This window comes from Primulina tabacum, chromosome 13 (genome assembly GCF_025594145.1).
Source record: "Primulina tabacum isolate GXHZ01 chromosome 13, ASM2559414v2, whole genome shotgun sequence".
In the NCBI taxonomy this organism is placed as follows: Eukaryota; Viridiplantae; Streptophyta; class Magnoliopsida; order Lamiales; family Gesneriaceae; genus Primulina; species Primulina tabacum.
Genome location: NC_134562.1, coordinates 36,340,200 through 36,363,036, shown reverse-complemented (window position 1 = coordinate 36,363,036; position 22,837 = coordinate 36,340,200). Strand labels below are relative to the sequence as shown.

At 37.1% G+C, this 22,837-nt stretch overlaps 4 protein-coding genes across 8 annotated transcripts; 3 read left to right on the top strand and 1 right to left on the bottom strand.

Moving 5' to 3' along the window:
* Positions 1 to 80: 80 nt before the first annotated feature.
* Positions 81 to 3,158, bottom strand: LOC142522211 (uncharacterized). The gene is made up of 3 exons (XM_075625397.1): positions 2,751 to 3,158; positions 759 to 2,054; positions 81 to 540 (listed from the first exon to the last, which is right to left on the bottom strand). The coding sequence occupies exons 1-3, from the start codon at positions 2,931 to 2,933 to the stop codon at positions 313 to 315; spliced, it is 1,707 nt and encodes a 568-aa protein (XP_075481512.1). The 5' UTR covers positions 2,934 to 3,158; the 3' UTR covers positions 81 to 312.
* An 879-nt stretch (positions 3,159 to 4,037) lies between these two features.
* On the top strand, positions 4,038 to 8,990 carry LOC142523159 (condensin complex subunit 2-like). Of its 2 annotated transcripts, none has more exons than XM_075626808.1 (13): positions 4,038 to 4,373; positions 4,468 to 4,569; positions 5,380 to 5,497; positions 5,801 to 5,871; positions 5,971 to 6,031; positions 6,185 to 6,385; positions 6,504 to 6,805; positions 6,931 to 7,057; positions 7,139 to 7,398; positions 7,576 to 7,606; positions 7,915 to 8,057; positions 8,473 to 8,583; positions 8,774 to 8,990. In XM_075626808.1, the coding sequence occupies exons 1-13, from the start codon at positions 4,134 to 4,136 to the stop codon at positions 8,987 to 8,989; spliced, it is 1,983 nt and encodes a 660-aa protein (XP_075482923.1). In that variant the 5' UTR covers positions 4,038 to 4,133; the 3' UTR covers position 8,990. The 2 variants fall into 2 exon arrangements, with proteins under 2 accessions (XP_075482923.1, XP_075482922.1); XM_075626807.1 differs by having other exon boundaries at positions 6,504 to 6,806; positions 6,914 to 7,057; positions 7,151 to 7,398.
* Positions 8,991 to 9,389: 399 nt separating this feature from the next.
* Positions 9,390 to 10,349, top strand: LOC142522089 (uncharacterized). The gene has a single exon (XM_075625246.1). It carries the CDS (start codon positions 9,390 to 9,392, stop codon positions 10,347 to 10,349), a length of 960 nt encoding a protein of 319 aa, XP_075481361.1.
* A 4,589-nt stretch (positions 10,350 to 14,938) lies between these two features.
* Positions 14,939 to 22,787, top strand: LOC142523419 (uncharacterized). Of its 4 annotated transcripts, none has more exons than XM_075627208.1 (3): positions 14,939 to 15,451; positions 19,952 to 21,360; positions 22,102 to 22,324. In XM_075627208.1, exons 1-3 carry the CDS (start codon positions 15,014 to 15,016, stop codon positions 22,109 to 22,111), a joined length of 1,857 nt encoding a protein of 618 aa, XP_075483323.1. In that variant the 5' UTR covers positions 14,939 to 15,013; the 3' UTR covers positions 22,112 to 22,324. The 4 variants fall into 4 exon arrangements, with proteins under 4 accessions (XP_075483323.1, XP_075483321.1, XP_075483322.1 ...); XM_075627206.1 differs by lacking the exon at positions 22,102 to 22,324 and adding an exon at positions 22,374 to 22,787 and having other exon boundaries at positions 14,941 to 15,451; XM_075627207.1 differs by lacking the exons at positions 14,939 to 15,451; positions 22,102 to 22,324 and adding exons at positions 18,263 to 18,768; positions 22,374 to 22,787.
* The last annotated feature ends 50 nt before the right edge of the window (positions 22,788 to 22,837 follow it).

Sequence of the window (22,837 nt, the reverse complement as noted above, 5' to 3'; positions counted from 1 at the left end):
ATCGTAGCAAGAGATCGAATTTCACTAGCTTATGCGTCAAAATACCATGTCATTTACTTGAATAATTGAAATAGAGCGCGTAGAAAATGGATTTCTGTCTTATTATCAACAACCGAATCCTGGATGAAAGCATACGAAAAAAAATCAACAATACATACATAATCAGATTCCTTCATGATTCAATCTCATAAGAATCAGCAAGAACACTTCTCTATTACGCAAAAAAGTGATCATACCAGTAAATATATGTTGGCTTCAGATGTGCACAGAAAATATCAATTCTGAAGAGTAAAGAAAGACAACAATTCAAGATCAGTTTTTCTGGTGCACAGCTATTTGATGTATATCCATATCCTTCAACATAACAGAACGTCCACAAGAATCGCAGGGTGCGGTTCTAGATCCACAGACACTCTCATGTTCTGATAGCCCCCTCATTCTGTCTCTCACATCTGCAGCAGAAGTCCCAGCTTGAACCATATCTCCACAGAATCGGCATGGAATAAGTCGCAAGGAGCAATCTGAAGACTGGTGTTGCACCTGCCAAAGTTCATTATACAATCTAAAAGTGAGCTAAGAGAAAAACACGAAAGAGATGGTAAAAAAATAACACAAAAACACGTGATATTTTTCTCATCGTTCTTTGAAGATAAGTCGTTTATGTGATGAATGCCACAAAATCACCCCCACAAGAAAAAAAGATAACAATCATCCAAGGGTTGACATATTTGAAGAAATGTATAGAACACAATTCTTACCATTTCTTCTTTCTCAAGGACTATCCCACAAGGGCAGTGAAGTGGCTCATGAAACACTTTCATATGCTTCTCAATCTCACCCTTTTGGAAAGCTTGACCACATTTTTCACAATGGACGTGGTTTTTTGCCTCCTCGGTTCTAAGAACAATGCTGCAACCATGATGCTGACAGATGATATTATGTCTAGTACAATACGCCTCATGAAGTGCAATAGTCCTTGAAGGTACATGGTGTTTACAATTTCTACATTCTGTAATATCTGCCCCGGTAAATGATGATGAAGAAGCAGTATGCTGGCTCAATTGCATGGAAACATCTTGAACAACAACTGAAACAGAGAATTTGGATGTTCCCTTAAAGCCATACACAGCAACACTGTAAGTACCTGGACCCAAGTTCAGATCCTTTGAGCCAAGCACCAATGTCTTCGAACCCATGTCATGGGAAGACCACACATGCTGGTGGCGGGTAGGGAACAGAAGGGGATGCTTGGAGACATAGAGATCTGTATCTCCTTCTTGAGTTCGTGACTCTAAGTTGACCACAATTTTCACATCTCCCAATGAAATCCTATTCCAAGTGTCATCATGTATTGAAAACTTGAAGTATTTGTAATTTCCTTCATCAACTATTCCAGACTCTGGGTTCCCAAATATGAGTGGTCTCAAAGTATGCTGGTTTGTACTTTCTGGGGACTCAGGACCCATTATGTCTGCCTCGATATCTGTTTCTAGAACAGATATGCTAGAAAAAGGTTTCAACTCAAGTACGTGCAAATGATAGGTCAGGACACCATGATTGACCGTAAGTACATCACCTTGGGAAAGGGTTGCATGTTGGCGAAGGGTTGTTTCCAGAACCGCTTTATTATTGGGAATGTCAGAAAAACCCAATTCATCTGATTGAAGTCTTGCGTAAGTTCCTTTGGGCAGCCAAACATAACGCACTTCCACCAGAGAAGACTTCGGAGCCTCAGCAGAGAACAAGTTACTCCAACAATGCTGAGGAAGTGCCACAAAACCTTCTTCTGCAGTGAACTCCAGGACACCAGCATGTGTTGTCCTGGGCAATTCCTTCTCAGCAATTTCCCCACCGGAGAGAAAATCCTGATATATTAAGGATAAAGAGAAATGCAATGGTCCCTTGTCGAATGCGCCTTGATCAGACAATTCAGTGAAACAGGAAGGAGGCAGTTTAATTTTGTCTCCACTACCCTGATAAGGTATAGCTTCCAAAATACGTGAGAAATTGACTCCCCGACCAGCAAGTAAATTTTCTTCAGTTTGCTGGTTTGCCTGAAGAAGACACAAATTTCTGTAGTGTCAAGATCTAATCCCCAATCAAACCCAGTCACCAGTAAAGGAACTAATCCCACAATTCTACATTAACTATGAAAAAATTACGAAATTTTACGTGCATGAAATAATTTCATTGAAACTGGGAAAAAATAAATCTTGACGCTAACTAGCAAGCTTTTCCATATAAAACTTAAAAATGGAAAAGTCACAGAATATCCATTTTCATGCAATATTTTGATGTCAAGAGGAATAAACCGTTTTTATACACTACCCCCATCTCTTCTATGTGTCAACATCACATTACACAGGAGAAAAATAAACAAAAACAAGATATGGATGGATTCATAACTACCAGATATGTAGTTCCAACTCCCTTTTGCATGTGGTGCAGATAACATCACATTGATAAAACCTGCCACTGTACCTAGGAAATCAAGGTAGATTTTCCACCTTTGTCTCTTTTTCTTTATTTCTCAATTTTTGGGAATTTAATATCTACAGCAGTTTTGAGATTCGATTGCCCAATAAACTTAATTATAGAACCAAAAAAACTATATGTTTCACACTATAACCTACTCACCATTTACTTCCAATTCTCTATTACACATAACCACATCAATTCACAGAATGCCGAACTCAAATACGAATTTTTCAAACGACGAATAAAAAGGGGTCAAGGTAGGAAAGATCGACCTTGGCTTCTGCTTCTGCGGCTTCGAGTCGACGGGCACTCTGTACGGCCTCTATGGCTTGGCGCTGGCGTGCCGCTTCTTGTTTAGCCTTCCTCTCTCTCTCGAACTTCAACTTGGCCTTGTCTTTCCTCTCTCTCTGTTCCTTCTCCAACTTCTCTCTGGCCCTTCTCAATTCAAAATCCATCCCCAACAAATCTTATATCTCCTCCGATCAAATCCAATCGAAAATTCAACAATTAAGGGGCTCTTCTGATTGCAGATTTTTACGAATGAAATGATAATTCAAAGTATGATTGATTTCCTGATTCTTTCTTGCCGGAAAGTTTCGCGCTGTGAATTTGCATAAATACATACCGAGATCATTTTCGTATGTATATTTTAGATCCGTCCAATTTTGAGTTCGAGAAGGCTCTGGGCCTAATGGTTATGGACTTCAAATTGGGCTCTGCCACCCATTTATTTATTTATTTTTTTTTGTAGTTTAAGAAGTTAGTGAAAATTTTCATTTTTTTTAATTTCATATAAAATAATAAATTATCTAATATGATGTGATGCATACTCTTTTAATCATGAGACTTTTAATTTTGTTTTTTTAATCTTGATCAACTAATTATAGTTGAAGATATCATTTTCTTAAATAAATAATTCATCGAAGTTAGTTTGCAAATTTCTCTTATTTTTTTAAGAGGAAAATAAATTTATTACATAAAAAATATACCAACAATAAGTAGTTTATATATATGGGATTTCTTCGATTATGCGAATTTAGTGATAATTGACACTTGATTCCATTAAATTTTGACAAAAATGGGAGGAAGATAAATTGATAGATGATTCTTGGTGATAAGCCGCTCGATGCATAATGTATAAATCTTTGAATTAACGGAATTTGACCATGGCAAAAGCTAGTATGATACGATCTCACGGGTCGTATTTATGAGACATATTTTTTATTTTGGTCAAAAAATATCTTTCAACGTCGAGTCTTTTATTCGAATATCTTTCGACGTCAAGTCTTTTTAATAATGAGGGAAAATTTGTAAAATAAACTCGGTCAACTATTTAATTAAGAAAATGAAATACACATGAGGAGGTCATTTTCTTAATTAAATAGTTGACCAAAATACACATGAGAAGGTCATTTTTTTAATTAAATAGTTGACCGAGGTTAAAAAACAAAATAACCTTTTTAATGGACAGTGGTATGAGTTTTGGGTATTGAGTATAGTTATATATATATATTATAAAATATAATTTATAAGCCACTAAAGATTTAAATAAAAAGGGGGGGAAATAAACATCATCTTTTTCAAAAATTTTGCACTCAAATCGTATTTGTTGCTCCAATTTCTGTAAATTTTGAGTGACTCTAACGTTAACGAAAATGGCTGAACCCTTGAGCCCGAAAGCGAAACAAAGGGCTCCATTCTCCCCGACGAGCCCGTTCTTCCTGGCCTCCAACAACGATAAACTCGAAAGGGCCCAGGCACGCGCAGCCCGAGACGCCGCTGTCCGCCGCAAGCTTGACGCTCCTACTTCTACTGCTCCTGAAGACGACCCATGTCTCGGACAAGAACAGATCCTTCAATTGCTACATAATTGCATTAAACTTGCCAGTGAAAATGTTCGGATTTGTTTTTCAGTTTCTGTTGCTGCTTCTGTGTTTTCTGTTTTTGTTTATAATCTTATATATATACCGAATACCTGTGTCCTTTCAGAAAATTAATCAGAAGAATACGTGGGAGCTTAATTTGATTGATCACCTTGGAGAAATTATTAAAGTTGAAGAAGAAAATGATACCGAGACCAATTTCCAAAAGGTAAGACTCAAAAGTTTTCATGGGTTCAATTAAAAGGTGCCTTTTCTTTTAGTAGACGGGTAAGGTAGATTCTTGGTTATGGGAAGCTCAGTTTGTCATTTGCTTTGTTATAAATCACTGTAGTTGATACGATCCTATGGGTCGTATCAGTTAAATTTATTCCCAATTCGAGCCGACGAGGCTTCGAAAGAAATTGGAGTTCAGTAGATGCGTGAGTAATTGAGTGTTTTAAGAAGCTTAGTTCTAGTGTACAATTTGCTGCTGTTACTGGAAATTAATAATTGCTAGGCTGTTTGAATTTCTTGGCTGAAGTTTGTAGATTGTATTTGGCTGGATTTTGGTTAATACAAAATAATGGTATCCGAACTTTGGAAAATGGCACAAAGAATGAAAAAAGAAAGATAAAATCTTTATTAATAATAATCCGTCTAAGTCGAGTGTCCGACTAAGAAACTTTTGTTCTATCGTGCTAGCATTTTGTCCTTTTTTACATACATTTCTGATAAGTTGTTGCAGGATCCTGCTCGAGTGGAAAATTGAGAGCTTGAGTATAATATTGAAAGCAATTATGTACGTTCTAGCTTTGGTCACACATTTCATGAGCTCAAACTCCTAATAAAGTAGGTTTGGTGCGTTATTGTGATCGTCCACATGTGCAAATGATATCGAGTCTTGGACTGGAAATGTAGCGCAGAGGCTGCTACTGATGACATACCTTTATACAAGAAACACTCTCAGAGTGTGCATATGACTTACGTTTTATGTTAGTTTATACATTTCACACGTGCCATATCTTAACTTTTTATGTAGGCAAGTTGTACCCTGGAAGCTGGGGTTAAGATATATTCCTTAAGGGTGGATTCAGTTCATTCTGAAGCTTATAAAGTCCTTGGAGGAATCAATAGGGTTGGCCAAGAGAATGAACAAGGTTAGGGTTCCCATAGCTATATCTGTTCTCGCTCGTCATTATTTTTGTAAGTTTTATGCACGTGAATTAATCGGTCATTAGTTAGAAGAACTTGAATTTTGTATTTGATCTGTACATTTTCAGATGGATCTCATTCTACCACTTACTCTTACTAAATGCTCTCTGTCAGTAATTTGTCATCTGGTTCTTTTCAAACGAATGATGATGCTTGACCTGGAATTTTATGCACGTGTGGGTGTAGATAATAGTTTTTATTCCCTTATTTTACTCTCTATTAACTGGGTTTTGTATCACCTCATCCAGGTCCTATTCTCGAGGATGCCGATATCAGTCATGAACAAGAAGAAAATGATAAGAAGGAGCAAGGGAGAAAGGTTAAGAGTCTCTTCCTGTGTAGTGGGTCAATAACATGATTTTTGTATCTAGTCGATTGACTGATTGTAGAATTTTGAAGAGTGGGTATGTATGTGCAGTTGTCGCCTTTATCTACACTGGAGCCATCTTTTAATGCCATAAATGTAAAGAAGTTTGATGGTATGTTAGTCTTTTACCACTGTTAGAAAATACTCGTGTTTTCCTCATTTGACTTTGTCAACTCACATTGTCTTTGTATCTGTTTGTGCCTTTGTTTTGTTTATGTGTGCACTCACTGGTATGAGTAAGTGTGTTTTGAATTTTGTCTCTCAGTTGCATTTGTGGTTGATCCTCTATACCATCAGACATCAGCACAGTTTGATGAAGGTGGGGCTAAGGGTCTGTTGCTGAACAATCTTGGAGTTTATGCTGATTGCCGGGTCCTTTTCGATTCAATGGAAGTACCTGGAAAGTGTATGTCTACCTTGTCTCAGTGTGAGGGGGGAGAGAAAATTGATTTGTCTTTTGCTAGAGGTATGTACATCTGCAGCATATGATTGCTTGTATTGGCAGGAATTTACGCATATTTTTTATTCTGCAGAGATGACTGGTCTCTCGGTCGCATAACTCTCATTTGTTTATTTTTTTTCAGAGTGCATTGAGCAGATGGTACTGAATATGTCAAACGATATGGAAATATCTCCCAGCCTTGGGGCCATACTAAATCAGTTCGATACAGATCAACGGATATCATATGATTTGAATTCATCTGAGCAAGTTATTGGGAGGTCTAACAATAACCCTGACATGGATGGTGACTCGTTCGGAAATGGTTATTCGTTCAGTAATAGTGAAAATATGGGCTTTGGTCATGATGACCATACAACTACGGTAGACGAAGAAACTTATGATCAGGATCCAATTTTTCCAACTCAGCCAGATGTTTCTGATTCAGTAGATTTTCATTCCCTAAATTTTCTACATCATTCTTGCCTCTATTCACTTTTTTACGAAAAATAAAAAAATGTTAATTATGCTCTGTAACTTGTTGCATTTGTCCGGGCGATGACGGTGTAAAGTTCCATGACCTCCTCGAAGATGATAGATTTGGAGAAGTTGATGGCTACTTGTTTTCAAGCTTGGGATTTTCAACAAAGCAAAATGCATGGGCAGGGCCCAATCATTGGAAATATCAGAAGGTGAAAGGTATACTCGTGACAGGTGTTTGCACATCGCCTAAATTTCCCATCCTTTTCTACTTGTTTTTAGCTCTGACATTTAAGGAAGATTGTTGTATAGATCCTAAGGATCAAGCTGAGGAAAATGGATCACCAAAAGCTAAGAAAATGAAAAATAAGAAAGCAGAGACAGACCTTGATTTTTCTAGAGCCATCGACGCTGATATTTCAAATATATTTGATCCTCCAAAGAATCCCAAGTCACTGTTGCTGCCAGCAAATCGAGCACCTTGCAACACAAAGCTTCCAGAAGATTGTCACTACCAACCGGAGGATCTTGTGAAGCTATTTTTGTTACCTAATGTTTTGGTAAACTTGATAGCCTGACCTCCTGCCCCCTTACTAGCCCAATCCTTTGTTGTGTCAGTCGTGGAAGAAGAATGATACATGCTGATCTATGACTATTTAGTCTTTCAATTTTCTAAATAGATTCATAACATTATTTTGTCGGGATATTTTATCATTTTGTTTTATTTCTGATTGTAGTGCCTTGGAAAGGGTGGAAGGAGGAGAAAAGGTAGGTTTGCCTTGAATGATTTCACACAACCTTATGTGATACTTTATAGAAATGTCTCGTTGCATGTGGCAAAATGACAAATTTTCTTACTGAAACATGATAAAATGTTGGTATTTTCTTCCTGGTGTCGGACAAAACAAGTGACATATTTCTCGTCAACCTTGTATTAAATTCCAGTATCAGCCAACATGGGTGACATATTTCTCATCATTTTGACTCAAATATGCATCTAGCTATTGATTTTGACGTAACTTGCTGTTAACTTTTCCATTTCATTTTGATGCAATGACATCACTGATTATGGTTAGATGAGGAAACCCAACATGGTGATGACTTTGGAGCAACAAAGTTTTGGGATGATGATGGTAGTGGTTTCGATGGTGCATTTGACGATGGACATTTCAACAGTGATGTTGAAGAGTCAAGCACTCTTATCTCCCAACCTCGGCAGGTTGGTTACATTTTGATAGATCTTAGAATTTTTTCATCATCGCTTGCAGAGTCTTACTGTAGGCAAGCTAAAACAGCTGAACTAGTTTTTGGATCTTCAACTTTATTAATTGTCCTCTATGTCTAAAGCAAAAAAATTGCTTTATAGAATATTTCTGAATTCATTGGTAACTTGGTAGCACATGTTTGTTCCCCCAGCTCCATTTTCATAGCAATAAACACTTACAGGCTTGTGGGCCACTAATCACACGGCAAACAGAAAAGTCATACTTTTACCGATTAATGTGATGCTCAAGCGACAAAAGGCTGAAAATTATTCCCTTCTGATATGCTTTTTGCTCACCAATACATTATATATTTCTGAAACAAAAAGGCATCTAGATCTCCATGCTCATTTTTTTAAATGGAGTAAACAGGTAAACAAAATCGAGGTTCAGTACGACAAGACTTCTAAACAGGTTGATGTTCATGTACTCAAGGAAACTCTCTGGGACCATATACAGAAATTAAATCAAACTTCAGTGCAGGTAAATTTTCCCATTTAAATTTTAGAGGGTCATTTCTCATGATCAATCAATTATCATAGTTCGTGCCATATACATGCACAAGCACTTTCTTGTGTGTGACTGAATATACATCCAGACATATTTTCTTTCTCGCTTATGAACTACCGCTGCTACAGTCGTGGAAACTTTAACTGTCAAAGAACATTTTCAGGAAGAATCACCGGAAGGAACAATATCCTTCCGCCAAGTATTGTCTTGTTTCCCAGACAGCTGCCGAGCTGCAGCATCTATCAATGATATCTCACCTCATTTGTGCTTCATATGTCTACTGCATTTAGCGAACGAGCACGGAATGCAGATCAATGGCTGCCCGAGCTTAGATGATCTGAGCATACACATCAGACCTCACGTTCATACCCTTTCTTAAGGTGCCATACTTCATTCTTTTAGCTAAACTTCAACTTAGGGGGTTTGGTTTTGCTATGTGTACTAAAATTGAGATTACTGCGTTCTACATCCTTATTTCCCCGAGATTGTAGTTTTGGTGGTCTTAACGTTGTAACATCGACGTATAGATATTGAAACCATAAAAGCGTGTTTTAGCTTATTAGTTAGTTGTTAGTCTTGGGTACATATAAATAGGAACCCACTTGTGTAAACTTACTTACGAGAACTATTTGCCAGAAAATGAGATTTCATTCTCGCATGCTCTGTTTCTTTTCCATTGTTTCTCAAATTTCAACATGGTATCAGAGCTAGGCTCAAGTGTTGATAATTGAGTTTTTTTTCTTCTCGATTGATCACAATTTTGAGTTGATTTCTCTGCAATGACGTCTGTAAATTCTTCGACAACGACAATTGATGTGTTTGATCCACTCTACATTTCCCCTTCCGATACTACGGGAGTTCATCTGATTACGGAGCAGCTAATTGGAACAGAGAACTACGGAATATGGAGTCGAGCAATGATCATAGCATTGCGAGCTAAAAACAAGCTGGTATTTGTCGATGGAAGTTGCAAAAGACCTGAGGATGAATCTGGTCAGTTGATGCAATGGGAGAGATGCAACGCGATTGTTCTCTCGTGGATCATGAATGCGGTTTCCAAAGAGGTCTTTGCAGGTATTGTTTATTCCACTGATGCTTATATTGTTTGGGAAGATCTGAGGGAGAGATTTGACAGGGTGAATGGATCTAGAATATTTGCATTGCATCGTGAAATCGGAAAACTTGTTCAAGGAAGTAGTCCAATTTCTGTGTATTACTCGAAGCTCAAACAGTTGTGGGATGAGTTTGCGTCGTTGGTGATTTTACCGATATGTTCATGTGATTCGGCGAAGAAGTATGCTGAAATTGATCAACAGCAAAAATTACTTCAGTTCTTATTGGGGTTAAACGATAGCTATGCTGCTATTCGTAGTCAGCTTTTAATGACAAGTCCTTTACCTAGTGTTGGCCAGGCTTTTGCTATTATTTCTCAAGAGGAGTCTACTCGGAATGTTTTAAGTACAGGTTTTGCTCCACCTGAGATCTCCTCGTCTGCATTTTTTTCCACTCAAGATCGCAAGAAGACAAATATTAAATGTAATCACTGCAATATGCCTGGACACATTAAGGCATACTGCTATAAATTAGTTGGATATCCTCCTCACCATCATGAGGCTGAGGTTGATGAAACTGAGAAGAAACATTCCTTTGGTGCACAATTTTTTTCTCCTGAACAGTATGCTGCCATTCTGAGGATGCTTGAAAAGGATCACATAAATCAAGAATCAAGCGGTAGCTAATATGGCAGGTACTCTCATTCACTCTCTTCGAATTTATCACAAGTTGAATGGATACTTGATTCCAGAGCGAATGATCATATGGTTGGTAAGTCTGTAAGTCAGTTCAATTGTCAAATGGTAAGACAACCAAATTCACGAACATTGGTTCGGAACCACTCACAAATTCCATAACTCTGCACAATGTCTTGTTCGTCCCGGACTTCAATTTCAATTTGTTGTCCATTTCGAAATTCGCACAAGACCATCACTCTTTTGTCACATTTTATCCTCATTTCTGTGTATTTCAGGACCTGTTGGATGGGACAATATTGGGGATTGGTAGAGAAAAGAATGGGCTGTATCGATTAGATCTCTCAAGCTTCAAACTCGAGCACCGAAACAATAAGGAGAGTCAATTTTCTAGTTCTATTATTTCCCATTCTTGTAAGACTTTGTTTTCTGCTTTCAATCATAAGAATAACAGTACTGATTGTGGTAGTCTGTAGCATCAACGTCTTGGCCATATTTCTCAAGTGCGAATGCAAATGATTCCTTTTTTACAAAATGCTTCTAATTTACAGCATTGTCATGTTTGTCCCCAATCTAAGCAAACACGTCTGTCATTTCCTTCTAAGCGTTCTTCCTCTTCCAGTTTTGCTTTCCAGTTGGTCCATGTGGATGTTTGGGGACCCTTCAATACCCCAACATATAATGGTGAAAGGTATTTTTTGACCATAGTTGATGACTATACTAGAGCCACTTGGGTGTATTTGTTGCACTCAAAGCTTGATGTCCCCTCTACACTTCAAAATTATATTCACTTAATCCATAATCAATTTTCTACTGTCATCAAAGTGATCCGTAGTGACAATGGTACAGAATTTTTCCAAAAAGAATGTACTGATTTCCTTGCCTCTTTTGGGATAATTCACCAAAGTTCTTGCCCATATACTCAACAAAATAACGTTGTAGAAAGAAAACATAGACATATTCTTGAGGTAGCTCGTTGTTTGAAGTTTCAAGCATATCTTCCACATAAATATTGGGGAGATTGTGTCCTTGCAGCCGTCTATCTTATCAACTGTTTGCCAACTCCTTTATTGTTGAATAAAATGCCATTTGAAATGCTATACCATAAATCGCCTTCGTACACACATTTTAAGGTGTTTGGATGTCTTTGCTATGCAAGCAATCTTCCTAGAGGTGATAAATTTGCTACCAGGGCTTGTCCTTGTCTTTTCATAGGTTATTCTCACACACAAAAGGGCTATAAGCTTCAAAATCTTTTGACTAAACGTTTTTTTGTTGCTCGAGATGTAGTGTTTAGGGAATCCTTGTTTCCTTTCACCAAATCTTCTTCACAGCTGCATATGTTCCCTCTGGATGAATCCTCTGGTTCTTTTGATGATTACCCATCACAGCCCTTGGTACCTACTGTTTCAGTCTCAGCTGAACCACATATCTTGAATTTTCCCTCTTCTTCATCTTCCTCTCAACCCATTAGAAAATCCTCTCGTTCTTGAAAACCACCCATTTGGACTCATGATTATGTTTGTTCCACCACTACTCACAACTCTAAATCGTTTCATCCAATCAGTAACTTCCTTAACTATTCCAAACTATCCTATCCTTATCAAGCCTTTCTCGCTGGTATTTCCTCCCTCAAAGAACTAGCTACTTACCAAGAGGCAGTGACTGATCCACGTTGGAGAGATGCGATGGATTTAGAGTTGTCTGCGTTAAAGGCAAACCATACCTGGGATATTGTGGATTTGCCAAGTGGGAAGTCGCCAATTGGTAATAAATGGGTTTACAAAATCAAGTATAATGCCGATGGTAGTGTAGACAGATTTAAGGCTCGTCTTGTAGCCAATGGATACACTCAACTCTACGGCGTTGATTACCTCGATAATTTTTTCTCCGGTGGCTAAGATCGTCACAGTCCGTTGTTTGTTAAGTCTAGCTGCAATTCATGGATGGAATATACATCAAATGGATGTCACTAATGCCTTTTTACAAGGTGATCTTGATGAAGAGATATATATGTGTTTACCCGAGGGCCTTAACTGCAAGGGGGAGTTTAGAAACAAGGTGTGTCGTTTGGTTAAGTCCTTATATGGGTTAAAACAAGCATCAAGGCAATGGAACTTAAAATTTGCTTATATCATGAAACAAGCAGGGTTTAATCAATCTAAACATGATCATTCTCTCTTTGTAAAGAAGGAACATGATTTTATCACAATTCTTTTGGTATATGTGAATGATATTGTGATAACAGGAAATCATGAAGATTCTATATCAAAAGTCAAAGAATATTTGCACACTGTTATCAAGATCAAAGACTTGGGATCCTTGAAATATTTTTTGGGAATTGAAGTTGCTCGTTCCAAACATGGGATATGTTTAAACCAAAGAAAGTATACACTGGAATTGATTTCAGAGGCAGGGATATCTGGAGCAAAAGTTTTTGATACTCCAATGGATCAAAATCTGAAATTAACAACAAAAGAGTATGATGATACGGCTGAAAAGCAGGAAATGAATGATCCACTTCTTGATGATCCGAGTGTGTATAGAAGATTAATTGGAAGACTTCTATACCTCACAATTACACGCCCGGATATATGTTATTCTGTATAGGTTTTAAGCCAATTTATGCAAGTTCCGAAAGCTTCACACATGGAGGCAGCTCTTCGTGTTTTGAAGTATTTGAAAGGAACAGCAGGAAGTGGAATTCTCCTATCTACACAGAGTACATTTACCTTGTCTGCGTTTTGTGGTTCAGACTGGGCTTCTTGCCCCATGAGCAGAAGATCAGTCACAGGATATTGCATAAAACTTGGGAAGTCTATAATTTCATGGAAAACTAAGAAGCAGGGAACTGTATCGAGATCTTCAGGCGAAGCGGAATACCGTGCTATGGCAAACACTACGTGTGAGGTGGTGTGGATTACTGGACTCTTGGCAGATATGGGGGTGTGCTTGGATGGACCAGCAACTTTGCATTGTGATAACATGGCTGCATTACACATAGTGGCCAATCCTTTATATCATGAACGAACGAAGCATATTGAGATAGATTGTCATCTGGTTAGGGAGAAGTTGAAAGATAATGTCATTCGCACTTCATATGTTGGAACACAAGAACAACCAACAGATATTTTTACCAAGGCATTGGGAAAAAATCAGCATAATTATTTATTATCCAAGCTTGGAATGATTCATCTATTCCAAGCTTGAGGGGGAGTATTGAAACCATAAAAGCGTGTTTTAGCTTATTAGTTAGTTGTTAGTCTTGGGTACATATAAATAGGAACCCACTTGTGTAAACTTACTTACGAGAACTATTTTCCAGAAAATGAGATTTCATTCTCGCATGCTCTGTTTCTTTTCCATTGTTTCTCAAATTTCAACAATAGAGAAATACATATTCTGTCGATATTGCTAATCATAGAACACTTTTTCATAATTTTCTTCTTTAAAATTTGATTTTGATCATAATATTGCCGTGCATGATAAAATTATTATTTACTTTATCAGATGTGTATATATCACAATTATAAAATTTCCAGGCACGAGACACAGGAAGACCTTGCTTTTGTACCTGGGAGTCACAAGATCCAGCCTTCTAGCGAGGCGTGCGCATAAAGGGTGGCTTGATTTTTCGTCGACTCGAATCAAATCGTGAATATGCTTGAAATCTAATTATTGGATTTTTATTTTTTTTTTTGTAAATTCAGTACAATGATTTCTTATTTTGAACTCTTTGTCTAACATATTTAAACTTATGTTTTCATGCCAATTTAAAAAATTATTAGAAAATTAAATTTTATATTTGAGACCGAGAGAGAGTGATGGTAATATATAACATGTCTTTTGAAGATAAATATTAAGATATATAGCATGTTTTCAAATCCAAAATTCAAAATATTAATATTCAATATATGCTAGCGGATGTGACATTCTATGATAATCTGGATTGAAAGAACAAAATATATGCACACATTCTGTAATAAAAAAAATATAACAACAAACAAAAACCCTACATTATATAAGGACAAAAACATGTATGAGACAGTTTCACGGATTATATTTTGTGAGACGGATCTCTTATTTGGGTCATCAATAAAAAAATATTACTTTTTATGTTAAGAATATTACTTTTTATTGTGAATATTGGTAGGATTGATCCGTCTCACAGGTAGAGATTCGTGAGACTGTCTCACAATAGATCTACTCTTATATAGGATATGATCTAACTCATGCAGATATGTGACTAAAAGATATTATAAGAATTTTTCTATTCTTTCATTAATATAATATACTTTTGTTTAATGCGTGGTCTTGTAATGAAATCATTATTGAAATAATAAAAAATTATTTATATAAATTTTCATTATGTAAAGAGAAAATTCGAAAATTTATTTGCTAATTGAATGAATTTTGTAAATTTATATAAAAAAGAAATAAATTTATATGATTGAGACGAAACGTAGACGAGTAGCGAATGAGATTTAATTCTTTACGTGAGCGGTTGGCAATGTTTATAAAACTCCAATTTAGAAAAGTAGTGCATGAGATTTAGGGTGGTACGAAAGTACAACTTTGCCCTCAATCAGAGCTTGCTACTGTAAGTACATCTTTGCTTCTCTTATTTTGTACCTTCTTCTCTTTAATAATTTAGGATGTCCGTACTGATGAGCTGCATGATGATGTCATCGCCATCTACCACGCCGCTATCCTCTTCTCCATCGGAGTCTTCGCCGTCATCCGCTGCCAGGATGCCGATCCCCGGCAGCTACGGTTGGCCGATCATCGGCCCTCTCTCCGACAGGCTGAACTATACCTGGTTCCAAGGCCCCGAGAAGTTCTTCAAGACGAGAATCGAGAAATTCGACAGCAAAGTTTTCCGAACAAACTTGCCCCCGACGTTTCCTTTCTTCCTCAAAGTGAACCCGAACGTTGTTGCCCTCCTGGATGTGAAGTCTTTCTCGTACCTTTTCGACATGGAAATCGTCGAGAAGAATGATGTTCTTGTCGGAGACTTCATGCCCAGCGTCAAATTCACCGGCGGTACGCGGGTTTGCGCATATCTTGATACGTCCGAGCCTAAACATACTCAGGTATGCGCTCGCATGTTACCAGTTTTATACAATATCATTATAATTTGCTATACGAAAAACTCGATCGAACTCTATAACTTTTGTGTTTATTAAAAGTAATTCTCATTTTTTGATTGACATGATTAGTGGATCTGTTCGTGTTTTAATTTTAAACTCTAAAATTTTTAATATTTTAAATTGATATATCCAGATTAATATCATATTATTTGACATTTATACAAAATTTACGTATAATATTTTTTAAATAAAATTATACCATCTGAACTATAAACCATGTGGCTCCGCCTCTCGACATGATCATATTAATTAATAATTGACTAAATAGTGTAAAATATTGTGTTTACCGTATTATTGATCTATATTTTTTGCAAGATGTTCTTAAAGCAGTTATTTTGTTTTTGAAAATAGTCTTTTTTTATCTTAAAATTTTTATTTTTATTAAAAATATGTACATGATTGATTCTTTCATACATAAAAATTCACGTGAAATATCTATTAAAAGATTTGACCAAAGTATAATATTTAAACTTTTTGAAGATGTGAGAGAAATATTTTAGTCAATCCGCCAATAAAAGAAACCATATGAATGGATGTTTACCATATGTTTTAAAACGTAGATTTCAGATAAATAAAACTTTTTTTTAAAACAATTAATTTTGCATAAATTCATGAAAACTTTCAACAGTAATTAATAAATAATTCTTTTGGTTTCTTGGGATTTTGTTTCTTGGAATTCTACAAGGTCAACAAGATTAAATATCCCATCGCGTGAAAACTCGCGTACATCTATTGATTATTTTTTATATAATTATTTAAGTTATTTGTAAAAATAATGGACCTAAGTTTAAATTCACTCTAGCATTTATAAGCTTAGAGGCTCAAAAATTTTAATTAAGTTAATATATGATATCTAACATTATTAATTATGATTTGAAATATAAATAATTAAGTTATATTCAAATTAAAATAGAATTTTATTAATTTTAAATTTTGGGGAAAAATACAATACAACAAATATGGAGCAACAATACATGTTACATTAAATTGAGCTCAACGCGTGTTGTCGAAGTTTTGCAATAAGAGACAATCGTGGTCCTCGTTGGGACCTAATTATGAACAGTGACTTTTAGCCACCATTTATTTTCTTATTATCTTTTTCATATATAAAATCATTTTTCTTCAAATAAATGGATTTTAATTTCACGTGTGACCATTTGGCTTGCTAGATCACGGAAAGACCTATAAAGGTCTGATTGGATGGCTTTTTGGAATATTTAATAGTAATATGTCGGTGCGAATGGCGATCTCGATAAGTGCATGTAAATAGGAGATGCTCGGGTTCTATTCCCACGTTAATGATTAAAAAATAAATAGTTGTCGTTTCAAATAATTATAATAATTGTATTTAAATTTTATTTAAATTTGAAATATTTTGCAGGTGAAGAACTTGGCTTCTTCTATGCTCAGGCAAAGCTCAAGCATTTGGGTGCCTTCAATGGAGTCCTCACTGGATACATTATGGGACTCCATAGAATCCAAGCTCTCCACATCCAGCAATGGCGTTAGCTACTACCTTCCTATCGCAAAATTCCTATTCACCTTCCTCAGTCGCACTCTCCTACGTGCTGACCCCTCCAGCACCCCGGTAGTCTCAAAATACGGCCACCTCATTATCTCCGTCTGGTTGGCCCTTCAAATCGTTCCTACCACCGCCATTAACACCTTTCAGCCACTTCCAGAGATCCTCCTGCACTCCTTCACGTACCCGTTTTGGTTGATCAGTTTTGGATACCAGAAACTCAGTGATTTCGTCAAAAATCAAGCCAAAGAGATTTTGTCACATGCCCAGAGCGAGTTCAATCTTACCGAAGAAGAAACGGTCCACGACCTTCTTTTTATACTCGGATTCAACGCATTTGGCGGGTTTGCGTTGTTTTTCTTTTCACTCATTAACGCTCTCGGGGACAACCAAAATCTGCACGAGAAAATCAGAAAAGAAGCGAGACAAACGCTAGCAAAAAACAACAACACTCTGAGTTTCGAAAGCGTAAAACAGATGGAGCTAATCAACTCCTTCGTGTATGAAACCCTCCGTTTGAATCCCCCGGTGCCGTTGCAGTACGCTAGGGCGAGGAAAGACTTCGATCTCGAAACGGAAGGCAGCGTTTTCGCGATCAAGAAAGGAGAGCTGCTGTGTGGGTACCAGCCCTTGGTCATGAAAGATTCGGCAGTGTTTGAGAATCCTGAAGAGTTTGTGCACGATCGGTTTACGAAAGAGAAAGGCGGGGAGGAGCTGCTGATGTATCTGTACTGGTCTAATGGGCCACAGAGAGGCGGAGATGGGCCGTCGACTGCGAACAAGCAGTGCCCGGCGAGGGATGTGGTGCCGATGACCGCCGCTTTGTTTTTGGCTGATTTGTTTAGAAGATATGATAATATTACTATTTCTTCCGGCAGAATCACTTCTCTCCAAAAGGCCAAGTGACATCGTGTGATCTGAGACATCCATGTATCAAATTATTCGACAACTATATAAGCAATCATACATGGTTTATATTTCAATGTAATAACATGAACATTATAAATTATGAGTGCGGATTTCTTATTACATCAATATTTTATAATAAGGTTTTAACTGATTCAAATTTTAACTTAAAACTTATGTGTATTAATAAAAAAATGAATATTATTATACCTATGAATATTTTTTCATAAATAATTTTATTAATTGATGTATTAAATTTATCAAAATTTTAAAATAACTATAGACTTAATTTTGCTTCAACACGAATATGAAGTTGTTTTTCAGCCCAAGATTCTAATTACCCAAGTAGGTAGTCAATACAAATCTGTTAGACGGCCCATTTATTGGAAATAATGAGCCCATTCGAAGTTGGCCCAATATTGACGATTGGTCCAATAGTTAAAGCGCCATCTTCCAGATAATCAGGCACGCTCTTATTTGTGAAGTGAGAAGCGCGAAGCGACCAAGGCAATAGATGTCCGAGTTTACACGTGACCTGATCCGGCAGGTCCAGATCTCGACCCGGTCAGCAGCGGGCCTACCCGGGTACGACCCGAACGATCCGACTCTACCTGCTTTGCCATCGCTCTCCGCTGCTATCGCCACCTTGGAACCCTCTCCGTCTCATCTTCGCTGCAAACTCTGTAAAGGAAGTCTTCTCAGGGGATTACAGTCGAACATCTGCGTGTATTGCGGAGCTCGTTGCCAAAATGATGCTGGACCAGATCCCATTTGCTTTAATTCTACCATTGGGTATCAGTGGTTGCTCCGTTCTCTCGCTCTGGATGGATCGGTATGTTAGCCAGTGACAAATGTCAATTCTCTGTATCGATTTACACGTTGAGTTCTTTGGTTTCTGTTGCTAGGTACGGTATTTTTAAGTTTATTATATATACAGATTTTCCTTTTCGATTGCATTTCTCTTGGTTTTTCGGGGTCAAGGTTCACGTAGAGTTATCATGAAGAACTAATTATTTGCTTTTGCAAATAGGCTGAGGTAAGGAAAGTTAAATTCTAGAACGGGTGCGGTGGCTGTTTGAAGAGGAGAAATGCCTAGGTTGGTACTTTTTTAGGGTGAATCGTGAGGGAGCCGTCCAGTTTGCTAATAATCACAGTTGAAAACCAACTTATTTTAAAATATGAAGTCCCATATATAGTCAAATAATAGGATGTGTCATGTATGGACTTCGTTTTCTGTAGTTCGGGTTTATGTACCCTGGTAAAATTTGTATGACCTGTTTGTTTGAAATGAACTCTATATTTTTGGTAGTTGTTTACGATATAACACAATTTAATACATTTATATAGACATACATTGTTTGCGGTTTTATTCTCATGTATGAAGGTTTGGAGCTCTCAATGATAAAAAAATTTATGTCATGCTTATTATGATTGGTAAATATGGATAATCAAAGAAATGGGTGGAAATTTACTCTCGTGATCGTAATATGGGATGATCAATCGAATAAATGGTCTATTGGTTTTTCAGCTCATGTTTGAGCTTGAAGTAAATTACTGTCCAGTGTGTTATGTTCCACTAAAGGCAATAATTTTATATTTTGTAGATAAAATATCCATGAAGACGGTGTTTGAATTTTTTTCCTCATTTCTTCGCACTGGCTTGGTATTGCTAGTTCTTTTTTTCCTTTTAATTTTTCAGACAATTAGGTTTGGCAGTATCCATGTAGCTTAAGACCAACGATCTTTTTATCTGCTTTTTGTGTATGTTGAAATGTGCAGCAGTGTTGGTATCTGAAATTGATGTCTTTCACCTGGTTGTTAGTCTCAAAGTACATAAATGTGACATGTGACGCGCAAGACTGGTAGTTTTATATTCGGTTCTCTCTTGCTTTGGTTTATGACTAGTTTCTTTCCATGGTAACTCACCAAGCTGATAAAAAATTAATTACCCGTGTGTGGTGTTTATCTGGTTGGACGGATTAAACATCTGACAAAATAATTACATCAAATTACAGGAAATGGTCAAACCACCAACCAGCAAAAATGAGCAAGATCAAGGGCAGATTTCTGCTAAATCTGAATTGCCCTTGTCGGATTTCATAAACTTTAGAATAGCATGGCCAGCAGAGATACAGAGACAAGAAACCACTATTTCAGACAAACGACCAGAAGAGACTAAAAGATTTTGGGGTTCAACTGGACTCGCTGCAGATAATTTCTTTTTCAAATTAACTGATGTTGGGACTACAGGAACTAAAGCAGTTGCAGGTCTTGACAATCAAAATTTGTTTCAGAATGTTCAGTCGTCTGATCCAGCTGATGGGTCTGCCATGAGCAAGACCACTGAATCTTTCTCTGAGTGGCAGGCGGATTTCCAGTTTGCTGTATCCGACAATCAACATGCTGCAGCCAGATCATCTGTCCAGGTTATGGGTTCACCAGATGATTCTGGAAATAAAATCCAGGATTCTCAAGCATTACATTTCGCAAGTTCGGAGGTTGATCTTTCTGCTCATTTGGACTCTGTGTTTGTCCATAAAGAGGATTTAACTGTTGGAAAGCCAATGGACAATCCTGTAGCTTCTCCAGCATTAGGTGACTGGAATTCAGATGATCTGTGGACTAATATGGGCCGTAATGAGACTCGGATTGTTGGGGAATCTGATGCTACAGTTTGTCCCAAGGATCCTTATGGAAATTTGGATAATCTTAGCACGAGTGCTGACTTCTTTCAAGACTTCCAGTGGCAAACCAATAATGAAGATGTACCTGCAAATAAGACAATGGATGGGGAGCTTAACACAATGGATGTGTCCCAAACTGTGAGTGACTTTGATATCGCTTTAAGTGCTAAGGATGATCGTACTCTAGAAATTTCAAATAATCTTTCTGCCATTGATGATATTTCGTTTGAAGACTTTGAATGGAAAACCAATGCGGCTGGTGTAACTTCGAATAAGACGGTTAATGATGAGCCTAGCACGAACAAGCAGTCTCAGATTGCTGAAGTGTCTTTTGCTACCATTAATACTGGGGATAATCACACTTCTAAAAAATCAAATGATCCTTCTACCAGTGTTGACTTGTTTCAAGATTTCCAATGGCAAACCAACAAGACTGACCTGAGTGAGAATAAGAGAATGCACGAGGAGAACAACACAGTTGATGGGGATGCATTTGATGAGTGGGATGATTTTACAGGCTCTGCTAGTTTACAAGATCCATCCCAAAATGAATGGATTCAAAATGATCATCTTACCACTTCCCACAGATACTCGGCGGATATAGATGTGTTCAGCCCTCACAGTACATTTGATGGAAGAGATATTGATGGCTTTTCTGAACCAAATCTATTTTCTACTTACACTGTTAATAAGAGTTCTGCTGCTGAAAATGATAGTTCATCAAAACCTTCTGTAATAAGGTGCGTTATAATTCTTCTCAGTGGAGGTCCTTACTCGTACCTGTACAGTTAGTTACTGGATTTTGACTGACTTGTGTTTCAAAGATGAAGTTCCTTGCTTATATTAATTATGATTCCCTTTCATGTTGGATCATTACTAGGACTTGAGTAACTTTTATGAAATCAGCAATTAGTTCTTCCAGGAAGGTTCTCATGAATGAATGCTCCCGCTTTGGTGGCCTTTACTCGGAAAAAGATCAATACAGATTGCCAATTTACAGTATTATGACCTTTAGAATGAAAATCAATCCACCTGAGACAAGATGAAAAATCATCAGTATTTTTGCTTTCAGAATGTGATTTAAAGGATGATAAGAAATTAAGTGATTTAAAGGGCACAAGTACCAAAATTTTGTTACAATTTTTGAGATGTGCAAGCCACAGTTCCAATTCTAGTGTGCCATATGATATGCATCATGTTGTGATTTAAAGGGCAAATTTTATTTCTTAAGCGTACTAGTATCTTAAACCTGTGAAAAGATATGATTATTTGCTATTGATTTATGGGCTCTATTAGTAGGCTAATGATGTACTTTGTAATTTGGAAGCATTTGGTCAAACAATATATATTTGTTTAATTGTAGAAATATTTGTTATTTGCTATGCACTTGAAATGCCGGAAGTACAATACAATTCGATTTCTGAAAAAAATTTATGTATGGTTTCTATATTTGATATCTAGCTCTACTTTTGTGTGTGTAGAAAGCTCTAACAATTGAAAGATGCGGGCCTGAAATCTTAAGCTAATGGGCTATGAGATGCATCATGTTGTGGAGGATATATTGCTTACAAAAACATTAACTTGTATGTCTGTCAAACCGAGTAGATTAATTTACTCCTACTGCTATAATGTTTTGCCTTCATGTCTACCTTTTTCAGCCAATTTATAAGCAACGTAATTAATTAATCTGTTACCTATCTCTATCCCCTCACGCTGGTTTCTCAAGTTTGTCAAATTCTTGAACGCACTGTAGGTTAAGTGGCACCGGTGGCTCATCTTCTGATCCTGCATCAGCCGCAAATGATTCAAACGATAATGATAAATCCACCAATCCCGAGGATGATGTCAAGATGCTGATATCACAGATGCACGATCTTTCTTTCATGCTCAGGACGGATCTCTGTATTCCCTCCGCATCAGACTCGCAAAATTCAGCTACCCAAGATTGAGAAGCTGCATTTTTTTTATTACTGAAGTATGTTTGTACGTTATCTGGTATGTCAGTTCATTTCTTGGATGTTTTGATCCCAAGTCCCATTATTATTACTATTATTTTTTTGGTCCCTGGTTGAAAGTGAGTCGTTACAAGCAATCAAAGTCTTTATTCCAAATATAATTTCATTAGTTTAATGCATATTGTTTAATGGCAAAGATCGTGGCTTGTGTTGGAATTTGGGGATTTTGGCTTCAGCAACCTTGAGCAAACCTTGCAATTAC

What these genes read in the sequence shown, in the direction of transcription:
- LOC142522089 (XM_075625246.1), top strand. Translation starts at nt 9,390, where the DNA reads ATGACGTCTGTAAATTCTTCGACAACGACAATTGATGTGTTTGATCCA.
- LOC142523419 (XM_075627206.1), top strand. Translation starts at nt 15,014, where the DNA reads ATGTCCGTACTGATGAGCTGCATGATGATGTCATCGCCATCTACCACG. An exon ending in CCGAGCCTAAACATACTCAG is followed by an intron (nt 15,452 to 19,951) that starts GTATGCGCTCGC and finishes ATCAAATTACAG; the next exon opens with GAAATGGTCAAACCACCAAC. An exon ending in TCAAAACCTTCTGTAATAAG is followed by an intron (nt 21,361 to 22,373) that starts GTGCGTTATAAT and finishes AACGCACTGTAG; the next exon opens with GTTAAGTGGCACCGGTGGCT.
- LOC142523159 (XM_075626807.1), top strand. Translation starts at nt 4,134, where the DNA reads ATGGCTGAACCCTTGAGCCCGAAAGCGAAACAAAGGGCTCCATTCTCC. An exon ending in CCGAGACCAATTTCCAAAAG is followed by an intron (nt 4,570 to 5,379) that starts GTAAGACTCAAA and finishes CTTTTTATGTAG; the next exon opens with GCAAGTTGTACCCTGGAAGC. An exon ending in TTATCTCCCAACCTCGGCAG is followed by an intron (nt 8,058 to 8,472) that starts GTTGGTTACATT and finishes TGGAGTAAACAG; the next exon opens with GTAAACAAAATCGAGGTTCA.
- LOC142522211 (XM_075625397.1), bottom strand. Translation starts at nt 2,933, where the DNA reads ATGGATTTTGAATTGAGAAGGGCCAGAGAGAAGTTGGAGAAGGAACAG. An exon ending in CCGCAGAAGCAGAAGCCAAG is followed by an intron (nt 2,055 to 2,750) that starts GTCGATCTTTCC and finishes TGTCTTCTTCAG; the next exon opens with GCAAACCAGCAAACTGAAGA. An exon ending in TCCTTGAGAAAGAAGAAATG is followed by an intron (nt 541 to 758) that starts GTAAGAATTGTG and finishes GAACTTTGGCAG; the next exon opens with GTGCAACACCAGTCTTCAGA.